The 18,007-nt window shown below is 33.6% G+C and overlaps 1 protein-coding gene across 9 annotated transcripts in view; it reads right to left on the minus strand.

Moving 5' to 3' along the window:
• BLTP1 (bridge-like lipid transfer protein family member 1) overlaps positions 1–18,007 on the minus strand; it is a 175,649-nt gene that overhangs the window by 45,076 nt on the left and 112,566 nt on the right. For all 9 annotated transcript variants that reach the window (XM_045514968.2, XM_045514969.2, XM_045514970.2 and 6 more), the window contains 6 exons: positions 16,776–17,014; positions 12,168–12,412; positions 9,927–10,032; positions 3,405–3,502; positions 2,504–2,689; positions 1,352–1,520 (listed from right to left, as the gene is read on the minus strand). In XM_045514968.2, coding sequence (XP_045370924.1) covers positions 1,352–1,520; positions 2,504–2,689; positions 3,405–3,502; positions 9,927–10,032; positions 12,168–12,412; positions 16,776–17,014 — 1,043 coding nt within the window. The remainder of the gene's footprint in view (positions 1–1,351; positions 1,521–2,503; positions 2,690–3,404; positions 3,503–9,926; positions 10,033–12,167; positions 12,413–16,775; positions 17,015–18,007) is intronic.

Genomic DNA, 18,007 nt, shown 5'->3' on the forward strand with positions numbered 1-18,007 from the left:
AGAAGGGAAAAGAAAATCCAGGTCCATTCATTTATTCAACAAATTATCTGTGAAATGCTAGGCTTTAGGATGGAGTAACAAACAAAAACAGACATGGGACCTGACTTTATGGAGCTTATTCTTACTACAGTTAAGAATTTCTGAAGGAGAGGTACTTAGTACTAGGAATATACACTAAGAAGATGTGATTTAGAGAGAGAAGTCAAAGACATCTGAGTTTGTAACAACAATGAAACTGTAAGGTAAGCCATCATTTAATGCAGTATGCAGAAGGAGGTGCCTAAACAGGAGATAAAGATGAAGGGGGCAGAGAAGTAGAAGAAAGAGCAGTATTATGTCATGGACACAAAGAGTAGAAAGTACTTTAAGGAGTTGTTGAAAGCGGACCAGAGGTCGGTAAGACGAGAAATGAAAAAAATTGTGTACTGGATTTAGCAAAATTAAATCTTATCCATAACCCTGCCAAAAGGGCGGTTTTCTAATAAACTGATCTTATCATCTGCCAATGCCCACCACCAATTTAAATCTTTAATGGCTTCATAAATGGTTCTTCATTACTTCTAAAATACAATTCCAACATATTCACCCAATTAACAGTAATTAGACCCTATCTATCATTCAGCCTTATTTCCCATTATTTTCTTTTATGAAAGCTGCTGCTGTATTTTTCTTATACCTCTGTGATCATATATATTCATTCATGTTCTCTCTCATTTGGCAAATATTTATTTAGTTCTTACTGTATGCCTGGGACTGTTCTAGGCCTTCAGATACAGAGATAAATAAGACAAGCTTTCCTTTCCTCTCCCGCTGGTGAACTCCTAACTCCAAGTACAATCTGGAAAATTAGTTTCTCCTCTAAGCAGCAGAGGGAAAGTTAGGCTGCATCAGATATCAGGATTTACATACACAGATGCAGATATACATGTAACTCCACTCTGCAGTCTACTTTGCTCTCTTTCCCACTGCACTGAGAGTTCCTTGAGGGCAGAGATCCTGCTTTCCCTATTCATATTCTCCTTCTAGACAGTAAACAATAAATGTTTATAGACTAAATGAATAAAGATAGCACCAGGACAAATGCAACTAGTTATCCAAACCAAAAAACTTAGCATTACAATTGAAATACTGAATCAGACATTCCTATCTAGGAAGCGAAAAACTTTAAAAAGTAAAATAACTTCAAAAACTGAAAAGAATAAGCGAGAAACCTTTTCTGGATGGTCACGTTTCAAATTTTAGAGACATTTAGCTGTTAAGCATTCGTGGTGCTCAACTATAGATAATTTTTTCTCTAGCATTACCAAAACATTTCTAAATCTAGTAAGATAGTATTGATGGTTTATCTTACCTCTGTCAAAGGCCACAGGCTGTGCATATACAATTGGTCTATTCAAGGTAATAAGCACAGCTTCCCTATCTGAAGAACCACTGATTTCTTCTCGGAGGGCATTTCTTAATCCAATTCTAGTTTTAAAATAGGCAACTTGATGAAAATCAGAACCTGCTTCCTCATAAACCTGAAATGAAATTAAAAACTCAGTAAAATAAAACAATGGAAAATGTTCATTTAAAGAAACTAAAAGTTTGAACACTTAATAGTATTGTTCACCAAAAGAACTACAGTACACTTTTCTCAGTTTCAATCATCAATGATACATTCCTAATACTCTGTACTATAAACATTTGAAATTAATATACAGTATGAATAGGTATATAAGAAATAAATATGAAGTCATACATAAATTTCATACAAAAACTAGGATTAGGTCCAAATTCTGAATGGTAATATATTAAATGTTTCAAGATAATTAGATCCCCTTTCCTTTCAAATTGTGTTTCTATTTGGAAAAATTACTGTTTTTCTAGAGATGACATGAAACTTTTGTTCATTTATTCCCCCATATAATCTTTAATATAGCCATTCAGTTTTGAAAGTGTGACTGGTATTCTTTTAATCGGTTCTTCAAATTAAAGGAAAAAAGATTAAAATCCACATAATAATTTTTAGCAAAAACAAAAACAACAATAAAAAATTCTCTGATGAGCTAAGAAAGTTAATTTTTATAAAACAGAATCTGATTTACTGTTGCGCACATATATATGTATTTTTAACTTGACAAGTTTAACATGCAAAATTTGCCATTATCAAACAGGGGAACTAAGAAACTTAGTAACATTTTAAGGACTGACCAATGTAAGTACAGAATGTTAAAATAAAAAATAATGTTTAACAAAATTATAAACAAATATTTATGAAGATACTAGATTAAGTTTCATTTGACTGCATTTGCACAGAACAATCTACTGCCAAAATACTCAATGAAAATCCAAGGTAAAATATTAAGGGCCCTATTAAGCAATTTTTCATTAGAATTTACAACCAGAAATTTTAGGAACTTAAACTAAATAATTTTTTAAGTATATTAATACTAAAAGTAGTTCAAATTGATATACAAAGTTTAAAAGCCACAGTTCTAATATCAACATATTCTGCACTCACTTGATGTTTGACAATTTGTCCTAATGCCAGATTTAAATCCACTTGGCATTTACCAAACAGTTTCAGATAGCTGCTACTTCCTGGTGAAGCTTTGGTTTGAAGTCGATTCGAAAGTTCCAGTTCAATCAATCCAGTTTCAAATCTCACAGCTCTCATTGAGGGAGTTGTGGCCGTTACTTGAATACCCTAGCAGATTGTATGTTAGGAGAAAAAAAGAATCCTAAGTCAATAATGTGTATCCACTAAAATGAAATCTTTCAATATATGATAAATAAAATAGCCAGGTTTTAAAACACATGTAGGATGTCTAATGAGCTGATAAAGACTGGCAATATTCTTTTAATTTCTCATGTTAGTAGGAATTTTTTTAGCTATTAAGTTTCATTTCAGTATTTTGTATTTAAAATCTAGACTGTTCATGGGTTGAATACATTACAATTAAATAACTATTTCATAAGAATGATCTTTAAGAATATCTTGAATATTGGATATAGTAAGGTTTCTATTAATTATTGTTAACTGGACCAGTGTACAAACTATTTCTTGCAGAGTAATTTATAACAGCAATAATTAGAAAAAAAATCAAAATGTTCATCAGAAAGAAGCAGTTAAATTGTTACAACTGCATAATATATACCACAGCTATTCAAGAAAATAAAGTGGATGTAGATGTTCTGACATGCAATGGTATTCGAGGTTTTTAAAAATGCATAAGTATATGCATATATCTAAATACAAAAAGAAGATAGGATATTCAATTGTTAGAGCTTTTCTCTCAGTGGGTAAGATTATACTTCATTTTTATTTTCTATTTGGCATATTCATGTAACATATGTATTTTCCAGCATACATTAATTGATTAGAAAAATGCTTGTTAAAGAAGCATTATTATTTATGTTACCTTAAACTGCAAGTTCAGGGAATAGAGTAGAATTTTAGGCTTATCTCCATCTGCTGTTCCATCATGTTCATTCCAAAGGGGAATAGGCTGCTCCCCACCTGAAAGAGGTCAAATAATTGAAGGCCAGAAGCAATTTCTTTAAAAAGGAAAATAACTACTTTGTGTGTTTTCAAAATAAAAACCACAAAACACTTTCTTTTTACTGATCATTAACTCAATCTTTAACAGGGAATTTTAGCCCTGTCACATTTCACTGAGGCAGATGTATGTAAGATCAGGATAATAATGCATATATAGACATTTATTGAGAATATTTTGTAAGAACTAAATTAAATTTTTTTACATATAATTAAACCAAACATGACTATACATCTCAGAAAATATATCTGAGGGAAAAAAATACACTGAACTCATTTCTTCAATCAAAAATGTGACCTTTATCATTTATATGTATATGTGCTATAAACAAAAAAAGAATGAAAAAAAAATAAAGGTGGAGAAATGAAAAATAAGGCAGCAGATGCTAATAACAAAAAGTGTGACAATAAAAGTTTGACCTATACGTTAAAAAAAAAATGGGGACAGGGGACCCTGGGACTAAAGTTCCTATTTTTTTTTTTATTAAAATCAACATTCTTTAATGAAAATATCAAGTTTCTTTTTGCATGAACAGGTATTAACTACAAGAAATGTTCCATGCTTTGTTCTACGATTTAGTGTTAGAGTCTTAAAGAATAATATTTTCCTCAAAAGATATTATGGCGAAGGGATTTCTTTCGGTGGAACAGTTCCTACATCAAATCTGGTGCATGGGTCAGGCCACTGGGAACCTCAACTAGCTCTCTTCTGAGGGGGCTCTCTTCTGTCTCTTCGTCTTTCTGTCTGTCTCGATTTCTCTCTCTCAGACACAAACACATACAATTTTGTGAAAGGGGACTTCCTGCCATACAAAAATAGACTTCACATCTTCAGAAAGACACTTGACAAAGCACATTTCTCAATTCAAGTCTTTGTGTGAGGTCTGGGCAACTGGCTTATTTTCTAGAACAATCGGTGTTTACAAAATCAGGAGATCATCTTCCCCAAAGGAAGAGTTCTGGTCCGTGTTGATGAAGTTGGGGATGTCACATTTCATGAGCCTGTTCGGCTCCTCCTCTGGCCACCTGCTGCATCTGATGGCTTCCTGGAGCCGAGTATCACTGTCAAGGGCTATGGTTGGGATACCAGCTTTGGCCTTGTCCAAGTGGTCCACTTCATTGACGTAGCAGTGAAAGAGGGACCTTGATTCGTCATTGCCCTGCCAGATAACACCGTGGGCACCAGCGGTCTTCCAAAGTCTGACACAAAGCTGTTCAGTGTGAATCTCTTCTCGGGAGACTCTGCATTGCTTTCAGTAAGTCATCTTCTTCCCCTACTTATCACTTCACCCAAGTTTAAAAGACGTTTGAGAACAGGGATGATTGTGCCAGCAATCTGTGACCCAATAACCTAAAAGGTCACCTGGAGACGGGCATCCGGCTTCTTGGGCAGCAGAGGATGCCCCCAGGATTGGCTGGAGTCCTCAGGCAAATCTCCGGCGGGCAGAGGTCGCCCCCAGGCCAGGTCGCCCCCCCAGGCCGCGAGGGAGAGAAGAAATGGAGCAGCTCCCTGGAACGGACCCCCTCCCCCTGCTGCGGCCGCCGCCGCCCCCGCCTCCCAGGAGCAAGCTCACCTGGAGACCCGAGTCACGCCTCTAGGGCAGCAGAGGCCGCTCCCAGGCCCAGCAGCCGGGAGAGGGCAGCTATTCCACCAGTTCGCCAGGGGCAGCCCCACTCCGCCTAAAGTTCCTATTAATAGACCACTTGTTCCACAGGCCTTGTGGCCTTAAGGAAATAATATTTTCTAATATTTTAAAATACAACTTCTATTTCGTCTTCTCTTTCCCTTATTATAAAAACTTTTCTGCATGTTTATCTTTCAAATATTCTATCTTAAATGATTCATCTTAAAATGATTCCTTTTTTTCCTGTATGTATATTGAGTTTAGCATCATCACAGGGATCATATATAGGTGGGATAGGAAGTTTTTTCCTATTAGGTAATCAGTTAATGTAATTCATCAGATCAACAGGCTAAAGAAAAATCAAATGATCATATCAAAAGATGCAGAAAAAGCACATGACAAAATCCAGTACCTATTGATAATAAAGACTCTTAGTAACCTAGGAATAGAGAACTCAATTTGATAAAGAATATCTACAAAAAACCTACAGCTAATATCATGCTCAATGGTGAAAAGCTCAAAGCTTTCCAACTAAGAAGGTACAGAACAAGGATATCCCCTCTTACCACTCCTTTTTGAACATTATACAAGTCTTAGCTAATGCAGTAAGACAAGGAAAGGAAATTAAAAATATACAGATTGAGAAGGAAGAAATAAAACTCTTTGTTCACAAATGACCTGATCATCTGCATAGAATTTTCTGGAACCAATAAGTGATTATAGCAAAGTTGTAGGATACAAGGTTAATAATACACAGAGGCTAATCACTTTTCTGTGCACCGGCAATAAACAGTGGAATTTGAAATTAAAACACAATACCATTTACATTAGCACCTCAAAAAAAGAAATACTTAATTATAAATTAACAATATATGTCCAAGATGTATATGAAAAAAACTACAAAACTCTGATCAAAGATAGATGTCAGTTCTTCTCAACTAGCTATATAGACTTGATGCAATCCCAATCAAAATCCTACCAAGTGTTTTTGTGGATACTGACAAACTTATTCTAAGGTGTATGTGAAGAGACAAAATATCCAGAATAGCCAATAAAATAAGGAGAAGAATAAAACTAGAGGACTGAAACTACCTGACTGCGAGACTACAAGCTACCATAATCAAAACAGTGTGGTTACTGGAGAAATAACAGACAAAAATGATTAACGGAACAGAAGGGAGAGCTCAGAAATAGACCCACATAAATGCAATTAACTGATCTTTGACAAAGGAGCACAAGGCACCACAATGGAGCAAAGATACAGTCTTTTTCACATATGGCACTGGATAAATAGACATCCACAAGCAAAAAAGTGAATCTAGATATAGACCTTAAATCTGTCACAAAAATTAACTCACACTGATCACAAGTCTAAATGTAAAAGAGAAAAGTATAAAAATCATATAACATAGGAGAGAACCTAAATGACCTTCAGTACAACGATGACTTTTTAGATACGTCAATCCATGAAAGAAAGAATTGATAAGCTAGACTTTATTAAAATTAAAAATTCTGCTGTAAGAGAAGAAGACAAGCCATGACTGGGAGATATTTCTAAAAGATATGTACGATAAAGGAATATTATCCAAAATATGCCAAGAGCTCTTAAACCCTACAATAAGAAAACAATCTGATTTAAAAATTGGCTGAAGATTTAACAACAACCTAACCAAAGAAGATATCCAGATGGCAATTAAGCACATAAAAAGGTTTTTCACATCATGTCATCAAGGGAATGCAAATTCAAACAACAATAAGATACCACTACACATCCATCAGAATGGCCAAAATTGATAACAGTGACAACACCAAACAGTAGAAAGACAAAGAGGAACAAGAACTCTCATTCATTTCTGGTGGGAATGCAGAATAGTACAGTCACTTTGGATGATGGTTTGGCAGTTTCCTACAAAACTAAACATACTTTCCCACATGACCCAGCAATCATGCTCCTTGGTAGTTACCAAAAACAGCTGAGAACTTATGTCCACAGAGAAACCTTCATAAGTATGTTTATAGCAGCTTAATTCATAATGGCCAAAACCTGGATGCAATCAAGGGAGGGTTGAATAGGCAGAGCACAGAGGATTTTTAGGGCAGAAACTACTCTGTAGGATACTATACAGGGGCATACATGTCATTGTACATTTGTCCAAACCTAAAGAACGTACAAGGCAAACATTAAACTATGGGCTTTTTAGTGATAATGTTTTGTCAATGTAATTCATCGGTTGTAACAACTGTACCATTCTGGTAGGAATGTTGATAATGGGGGAGGCTATGCGTGACTGAAGGCAGAGGGTATTTAGGAAATCTCTACACCTTCCCCTCAATTTTGCCACAAACCTAAAACTGCTTTAAAAATAGCCTAATTTTTAAAAAGCCTATTTGTTTTGTTCAGCTGTCACTACCTTGAGTATCTTTTATATAGTTTCAGAAAAAAAAATTTTAATTTGAAAGAAAAGCTCTGCCTCTTACAAAATGTATTACACAATAATTTTAGTAAATTACCATAGGCACTATTAGTCACATTAACACCACAGTTTTTTAACCTCATTATAAATTAAATATACACCTGGTCCAATTGTAAGAAGGTAACCTCATTATACATATATTTCCCATTATATATACATACTGAAAAACAGATCTCTTCTGCTTAGTAGGACAGTGCTTACCTACATCTTTCTGAAACCCAAGCAATCCATGGGCAATAAGATTATAAAAATTGATTTTTCAAAAAAGAATTTTCCTAACATACTTGATGATGGTTGTGAACATGAGTATTCGTATGCAACAGAAAATGTCCTAAAGCTAAAGGTAACATGAAGAAAAAGCATGAGGAAAAAGTACAAGAAATAAATAAGGAAAACAATCATGAAGATTATGGGAGAGAAGGAAAGCAACACAACGATTAGAATACTAAGAAATCTGGCTACAAGGGTTCAAAGTATCCCTTCTCAACAATCTGTTACATTCTCTGGTTTTGAAAGGATAATGGAACATCTGTGCTCCATGAGGCCCCTGGGCCAGCTGGATGATATGCGACTTACATTTCAGGTATTTTCCTAGGGTTCATTCTTTCTCTACAGTCAAGAGGAATGGTTCGGGGAACAGACCTAGTCACTCAGTGACTTTGGCATCATAATCTGATCTCTCTATTCTTCACAGTGATTAGCAAATCTTCAAGGTTAGAATATTAACATCCAGTTTTCTTTTGCAGTTCAATATTCATTGATCTAGGGATATACTTTACTTGTAACTCCTAACTGACTGCAATTCAAAGGTTAAGAAAAGCTTTTCTCTTTCATCAAAACCACTTCAGGGGCAGCTTACAGTATGAGTCTAATACTAGGAGCTCTATAATTCTAGATTTTACCATAAGAGATACAAGATTAGTTATGGAAGAGTCTATTCACTTTTAAATTATACACATTCATCAATAGCAGACTTAAAAATATTCTTTAAAACTCATAAAAATTTACCAACTTGAAATACTCTTAACTTTGATATTATAGACAATGTTCAAATGTGATTTTTAACCAGGTAAATGGGTCACATCAAAACCTATGCATGTTCCCCAAGTAGAAACACTTTCAGTGGCAGAAAGGGTTATATATTCATCTCATCTGTAATGATTTGTATTCAACCATTTTCAGAAACATTCCAAGATCACTGATTTATCTGAATTTTACACTTAACTTGTACAATTCTATAGCTCTGTTAGGCCTCTTCAGTGTGATCATTAAGGAGCTCCTTGACCTCAGATACAACCAGAACCAACCCATGAGAACCAGGAAAACCTCTGGCTCACTCAGCTGCTACATAATTTAAGTTCTGTTCTCCTTCAGGACCTTATCAAATACTGGTTCATAAGCTCTGCCTCAATCTTCTCTACTTATCCTTTCTTGTCAAATGAGACTTCACTTATGAGTTTCTGAATATCACTTCCTCTGTGAAGCATTTTCCATTCCTTAGACTAGGTCAGTTTCTCCTTTGACACAGACACAGCACCCTCTTCTTGTCATTCAGAGAACTCATCACAATTATAACTGAATACCTGAATACTTAATAAATTTGTTAAATGAATGAATTTATCTATCAACATTGAGGAATCTCCTCTTGATACCAATTTATAGATGAGGCTTAACTATCATTTTAACATGACTACATTCATACTGGAAATATTTAGCCTCAAGAATTGTTATATACTGCCAACTTGTTTTCCACTCTCTTACTACTTTATCTTGTAAATTAAAAATCAATTAAATATTCTTAAAAACATACATTTCCTGTTACAACACAAAATAGTGATTAAGAAACTCGACTGTAATGTCTTGAGGAATAGCAAAAACATAGTAAGAATTGCTACAGACAATTTACCATGTAGCCAGTATACAGTTACCATCTGGAGGTTAAAATCGAAAGCTAATATTGATCTAAATTTTGTCCCCAAATGAGTAAGGTTAATTTAATATGGTTAGTAGATACATACTAAGCTTTTTCTTTAAGAAGGGAAACATAAGGGAGCTTTGCTTAGTTTATAAACTGTAAATGTACATATTACACATAACGAAAGTAATAAGCAAAAGAATCTGTGAGTGAGAAAGCCAGAAAAAGAATGCGGATTTTTTTAAGGGAGTTACTCAACAATTTTATCTAAATGATAGGATTGATACTCATACTACTGATACATGGAACATCATATAGCCAATGATAATAAAACCCTGCTATATGTTCTATAAGAAACCAGATCATCTTACCAGAAACTTTTTGTATTACTTCATTAACTTCCTTCATGAACACTTTCTGTACAAATACCAAGTGGTTTAGAAGATCAGTTGTAAGATTATGTTCAAAGGAACCAACCTGCCAAACAAAATCAGAATATTAGATTAACACTATGGACTATATTAGTTTTAAATACATCTCAAATAAGTCATTCCAAACTGAGGAAAAGCAATTAATTATCTACATACCACCTGAAACTAATATACTGAAGACGGGTTAAAATTATTCAGATTCTCCAATACTCTACTGGCCTGACGTTGTTATGAGCCATTCCCCCTAGCTTTGTAAATAACAGTAGCCAAAAAAGTATGAGAAATCTTTTGAAAATGAATGAAAATTACACTTTAACTGTGTAAATGCTAATTTTCAAAACTGATATTTTATGTAGAGTAATATTTATTTTTAATGACCCCTGTTGTAGTGTTAGAACCATAGACAAGTGTAAGTGGAAGTAAATATACTTATTCAAACATTTATTGGCCACCTACTCTGTGTACTGCGTTAGGTTACAGCTGTAAATAAAAACAACAAAATTATGGCTCTCATGAAGCTTACATTTGAATGAATTAGCAAATCAGATATACTCAATCAGTTTTACTATAATACATGCCCTATGATTAGTATAAAGATTAAAATTTCTGGCAAGAATTAGTTAATAAATAGGTTAAAGAGAAAATAGGCCCTAATTGAAGTTGAATTTTATAAAGCAAACATGGATTGAAAAATCCTTATGAATAAGGCAAAAGGTCCAACATTTGTCTATTTGAAAGCATTCATATTTTGATCAAAAATTAAAAGCAAAACAGATTTAGCAATCTCTTCTTAAGTGAGAAGTCACATAAAGTCTAAGTTGCACTGGGCACTTTTATTTTGTATAGAGTAGTACCAAATGGGCAAAGGTGATTTCACAAGCATCTATTTCAGGCCATAATAAAACAGGCACCTCTCAGAGAGATGCAACTTTAGATTCCTTCAAATGTTTGTAATTAACTGCATTCTGAGTAAACCTGGGATTATGTTCTTTCCCAATTACAAACTTTATACCTATATAATAGCTAATATTAGTAAGGAGTTATGCAATACATTGCATTAGGTTTGTTTTCTTTTCTGTCAAATTAAGTGTTAATAATAGCATTGCTAAACTAGAATTTGGGACACTATTTTTCAGAGTAGAAAGCACAAATGAAATACACTTTATAACCTATCTTTTAGTAAATAAGTATTTGACTTCTAGAATCTTGTATACTGTTTTTTGGGGACGCTTGTTTTTCACATTCTGAAATCCCAACTCCTAGAGAGGCACTAGGGTAAGCAGGGTCTAAAGAAGATAAATCAGCCTTAAATATGCCTTACAGAGCTGTAATATTCTAGCAAAGAAGCCAAAGAGCATTCTTGTAGATGCTTCATAGTCTAGAGACTAAAATTTATAAAACAAATAGTTGGCTAATTGAATTTTGATAAGGTTGCAATTGTTTCTACAAACTGATGAAGTAAGCTGGCAGCACAGTGTGGGACCCCTCCATCTCGCATTGGATAGTCCGGAGACTGACGGACAATGATTTAATCTCTCTAACCTCAATTTTCTCCTGTATCAAATTAGGATGATAACAAATGTCGTGCTTACCACAAATCAAATGAAAACATTTTTCCAAATGTTTTTTAAACTTGTGACAGCTGCACAGATATAAAGTGAAAAAATAATGATGGAATCAGATATGCTGGCTTTCCACTTCCCTTAGTAAAGAAATTAGTCTGTGATTCTAACTGTAATTATTTTATCATTACTCTAAAGTTTGTTTAAGGTTGTTTCTACCCCTTTAAAATGAGAATTTAACTACCTCAAAGAATTGATTTAAGGACTGTACAAGCCAACACATATAAAGGCCTTGACAAATGTTAGATGCCATTAGTTTTATAATCAAATGAATCACGAAAATATTGCACAGATAGATGTAAAACCCAATGTAAGAAATATAAATTCAAAGATAACTAAAACAAAAAAAAAATGTTTAAATAAAACTATTAAGGAGAGAGACATACATATGTATATGTACACACACACACACACACACACCAGATTAAGTATAAAATTCTGTAAGAATAAATGATTTGATGACTTGTCTTAAAAATTTGGATTACTACACATTTTGGTACACCTAAAGCATCAAAACTCCTAAATTACAAAGAGTAAGAAAACTAAAAACTGAACTTACTTCGGCCACACAACGCAGATAATTTCCCTGTAAATAGTACCCTTGTTTAGAAGGCAGTTCATCTATACTCCACACCTGATCTGAATAACTGTCATGCTCCTCCATTATATATTTCCCTGACATAGTAACAGGAGGAAGGTTAAGACTAGCAGAAGGTGGAATGGTTGACATATCTGTGGCAGAAACTTTTGAAGTAAAACGCAGTCTGTGATTTGGCAGCTCAAATGTAAACCTGGTCTGTGCACCTGTAAGAAATAAGAAAAGTAACTGTTTATTTGTTCAATACCTTACTCTGTTCCATAGATGGAGTCTAAGAAAAATGTATGCTTTTCCCAAAAACTATGTTGAAATATTTAAGAAGGATATTTTAAATTTGCTTATAAAATATTACCTATCTTTAAATATATGTATGGTTACTATAAAGAATCATGCAGTATTATTAAGCCAGCAGGTATCATTATGAACAGCATTGTGTTAGGTGCTAGAGAAACACTTACAAATGTTCTCTTTACTTCACAGAAGGTAGAACAGAAAGAAATTGAGCTTATTACCAAAAAAAAAGTTAAAACAAGAGTGCAAAAAAAAAAAACCCAAAACCCTAATTCACAGAGTGTTTTATTCACAGAAAACAGTTAGCAGTTAATAATTTGCCTCCTGATCCTGATTCAGTATGGAAGGAAAGTGAAATTGTCAAGTCAAATCACACTCACTGAAAATATTCATCAAGTATAAAATTATACAAACACACGTATCTTTCACCTTAGCAATAATTAATAATGGCGCTATATTCCAAATAAGGATATGGTATGAGTCTTAGTTTACTGTTGGTTCTAAACACTTAAATCAACAGTTTGGCATGTAGTTGTTCAAACAATTATAAATACACAACCTGTACTATTATTCAGGCAATATTCCTCCAACTATTCATGAGAGCATTAAAGAGTAGCAGAAACCTTATTAAAATCAAGATCTCTTATTGCCCGTTACATATACTGTCTAAGATATAGGCTCATGTTCCTTTCCAACCAACAAAATCTACTGATGTTGTTTGCACATACCAATTCTCTCCACTCAAACGTCATTAAATAGCTTATTTTGCCTATATTTGTAATTTATTATATATTCCTGGTATTCTCAATTGTGCCAGAAATAATTCTTTTTTTCAAAATACTAAAGATCATCTCTATATGTCACATTCACTGTACTCACTCAGTATACAATATTTATACTTGGAATGAGTTTATCTATAAACAGAAAAAAGCTCTCTCAGCAACTCATGCAACTGTGAAAGGACAGACAGGTCATGACTGCTCTGATCTCCTCTCACTCATTACTCCAGTCCAGCAGACTCACTGACTGTGGCTTGCAGGCTGCAAGGGGTGAGGACTGTCTACCACAGTAGCTACCACCACTGTTTCTACCACCAGCATTACCAAATTAAAAACACAAGGCTGAAGTACTTCTAGGCCTCAGGTCATCCCTTATTACTAGTGCAGTCATTCATTTAGTATTTTTGTCCCTTTCCTTCATATCCAGAAGAATTATGTGTTCTTATCTGTCTGGATATTTGACAATGCTTTCTTTGCTCCTAAATATTTATATCTCCCTAGTTCTAAACTGCAGATTTGACTTCTGACCTGCTGCTTCTGTTGACTCTTGTATTTCATGGATGCCCTGAATAACTGACCACGATGAGTTCGACACTGTTAGCCCAGTATCTGAAAGCCCAACACTTCTGACACTGCCAAATAGGGAAATTTACTTAGAGTGCTTCTGCTTCTGGTAACAAAAAGATCTACATGTTCAGAAAATCCCTCTTAATAAAGAAAACCTAAGATGCTAGGGGGTAGGCAAAAATACATACATATATGTATGTATTTATATATGTATGTGTATGTATTCACATATACATATATATATGACTTAAAAAATGATTAATGTAATTTATCATGTTAACAGAATAAAGGAGAAAAATATTTTAATTTCAATGGATGCAGAAAAAAGTATCCAATAACAAGTATTCACCAATTATTCATAGAAACTCTTAGCACACTAAGAATAAAGGTATATACTTTAAAGTATAATAAAAGTATATTCTTTACCTGATAAAAATAACCCAGCAAAAACCTACAGCAAATACCATATTTACTCGTGAAATATTAATTCTCTTAAAAAATGGGAGTAAGACAAGCATGCCCAAAATACCCCTTTTATTGAACACTGTAGTAGAGGCACAGTAAGGAAAAGAAACAAAAAGGCATAAAGACTGGAAAGGCAGAAACAAAAATATTATTTGCATATAGTATGAATATCTACTTAGAAAACTCCAGAGATTCTTCTTAGCAATAATAGAGTAGCACAACATGGCTGCTGAATATAAGATTAACATAAAAGGATCAAGCACACTTGTACACACCACCACTAGTTTAAGATGCCATTTTACAAAATATACTATTTGTAATAACAACAACAAGATACCTAGGTATCTAAAGAGATATATCTTGCAACAGATACACAAAAACCTTAAGTTGAAAAATTTTAAAACTTGTAGACAAACATAGGTCTTCTTCAAGACCTAAAGAAACAGAGAAGTAGACATTCAGGAAAAAGAGGGTTAAATACAATATCAATTCTCAATATCAATCAATATTTTCAACTCTTCCCCAAGTAAGTCTGCATATTCAATTAAATGTCTATAAAAATCAAAACAGGCTTTTTTCAGGGAACTTGGCATACTGATTCTAAAAGGTATTTGAGGGAGCAAAAAAGCCAAAAATAACCAGGACAAGTTCTAAAAAAAAGGAAAAGTCAGGTATTGATATGACACTGGTACAAACAGGCATAATAGAGATCTCTGAAATAGACTCCCACATACATAAACACTTAATGGATTACAAAGTCGGATTATCTATCACTGGAAAAAGAACAGACGAGTCAAAAAATGATGCCAAGATAACTGGTTATGCATACAATTCCAAACCACATTAAAGAAAAAAATAGTCAATTCCATACAGATTAGGAACTTAATATGAAAAGCAAAACTTCAAAATATTTATCATTAAACATAAGAGAATATATTCATGATCCTGGGAGCAGAAGGATTTCTTCAAGACATAAAAACACACAGTAAAACAAGAAAATATTGGTAAATTCAATTACATTAAAATTAAGAGTTACCTGTAGATTAAAAAAAATGTGAAATAAACTTCCAACTGGGTGACAATGTATGTTGAATATATTAACACCAAAGGTTTAATATACAAAATGTACAAAGAATTCCTGTAAACCAAGAAAAATTCAAATGACTTGATACAATGGGCAAAAAACAAGTAAGAACCATCAACAGGTGTTTCATATAAGAAAACATATAAGGACCTCTTTATCACATTTAAAAATTCAGCTCCATTAATAATTACAGAAACATGAATTAAAACTACAATGAGACACCATTCCACATTTACCAGAGAAGCAAGAATTTAAAAGTCAGATAATAACAAGTGTTGGTAAGGACATGGAACAGTGGAAACTCTCATCTAATACTGGTGGGAGAGTAAATACTGGTGGACGCAAGCACTATGGAAAACAATTTTACATTTCCTGGTAAAACTGCAGGTGCATTTACCCTACAATCTAAACTGTATCACTCCTAAGTAAATACCCTTGAGAAACTCTTGCACATGTGCACCAGAACAAATTTAATAGCAAAAAAGTAAAATGAGCCAAAGCTCCATCAATAGCAGAATGGATAAATAAACTGTGATATAATCATTTAAATGGACTAATTTCAGGGAAAAATGAATGAACCAAAGACACATGAATGAATACAGATGAATCTCAAACAAAATGTACAACAAAAAAAATTCCAAGTTAAAAAATACATTAGTGGAACTCCATATGAATGTTTAAAAGAGGCAACAGCAAACAAAGTCATTTATGAGTATGTGCATATGTGGTAAAACTATAAAGAAAAGCAAAGGAATGGGTAACACAAAATACCTGACAGTGGTTATTCACCAGGCAATCATGGGAAATTTTATCTGATAATGAAAATATTCCTTGAAAGAGTCTTCAAACTACTGATAATGTTTTAATTCTTAGGTTGTGTAATAGGTTGGTGAATTTACAGTTCTTTAAACTGTGTGTATATAATTGACACACTTTTGTATATGATACATTTCAGAATAAAAATGCAAAGTGCTTTTGGAGAGGATATATAAGGATCACAAAATCTGATAAAAGTAGCTATTTTGAAAAAGTCAAACATCTCTGATCTGAGCAAAATGCACTCAATGTGAAAATAAACCAAGTTATTCAGTCTATAAGAATCTAACAGATGTAGAAATTTATTCAACTTAAGTTTAAGTTGGAAATGGTCTCAACAGTGGATAACTCCAAAGAGTTCAAAAGAAAGCAGGGTCCATGCTGGTCATTCAAGGAAATGGACTGATACTTTTAAGAACATCATTAATGAAGTTTAAAAGTGTTTTGATTAAAATTATCTAAATTTTCATATAAAATCAATAAAACCAAATTTACCTTTCACCAAAATATTACTAATTTCTGAAACCAGTCAGAAATTTTAAGAATGAATTCCAAATTCAACGCTACCTGTCATTCCATGACTTCGCATTCTTCCCATCTTGTATTCTGCTTTCAGAGATGGTAAAAGTGCTGCTCCGATGGCTATCCCATCTAACATGGCACTGAATTTAAGGACAATAGGCTTCTTTTCTAAACCTTCTGGTAGCTGAGGAAATTCATTTGTTTCAACAGGAGTTTGATTAACACTTGTTGGGGTTTTTTCAGAAGGTAGTGGGGTTGCAATATCTTCTTTTACAGGTTGTGGGCTATAAAGCAAAAAAAAATTTTTTAAAAAGACAATTAGAGCAGCTACTAATAAAATTTAAATTGTATAAAAAACAAAAACTGTGTAAAACTAGAATTCTCAATAAAAAATAGCAAAAATAAACTGAACAGATGTTTTCTTTCCAATAGCAGATCATACTGACTTCCTCAAAACAGCCACTGAAAAATGATGATGTAGAAAAAAGTAAACAAGAAGTCATCATAACAATATAAACTGGAATGTTATACTGCCAAGGCCACTCATATCACTAATGTGAAACTGAAGTTTAAACTCACATTTGTCTGACTCCAAATTCCATGACTTAACCAGTATGCACTCTACCGTGGATTGTAACCTTATTACTACTATTGCCACTACTATTACTACCAGTACAAATAATACCACCACCAACACCAACAGTAATTATGCAAGTGCTTACTATGTGCCAGGTACTGTTCTTAGTGCATTTTATATCATTTATATTCATCCCGCAAAACCCTGTGAGTTGGTACTGTTATCTCCATTTTATAAATGAGGAAGCATAGCTAGAAAGTGGTGAAATTAGATTTGAACTCAGTCAGTCCGACTCCAGAGTGATTTTTTTTTTAACCACTCCACTTTACTGCTAATATGTTCTAATAAGGAAAAATTCCCTAGAGTATTTTATAACTAAGGCTCATGTACACATCCTGGATTCCACATTCCATTGAAAGGAGAAGCATATTTAAATTATTACTACTTTGTCAAACAACCATGAATTAATATTTTATCAAAAGCAAAGCTCTAGATAGAACAATTGGAAAAACCACTGCTTTACGACACCATCAAAAAATGCACTAATGTTTTTCTACCTTATGGGATGGGAAAGAGGAAACATAACAAGACAAATTTTTACCTGTTACTTATATTCTTATTAGTTATTCATTTAGTTACAGCTTTGGAGACCAGGAATAAAACTCAGCAATGCAGACCCAGGGAATAAAGGTTACTGTGC

This window comes from Camelus bactrianus, chromosome 2 (assembly GCF_048773025.1).
Source record: "Camelus bactrianus isolate YW-2024 breed Bactrian camel chromosome 2, ASM4877302v1, whole genome shotgun sequence".
Taxonomy (NCBI): domain Eukaryota; kingdom Metazoa; phylum Chordata; class Mammalia; order Artiodactyla; family Camelidae; genus Camelus; species Camelus bactrianus.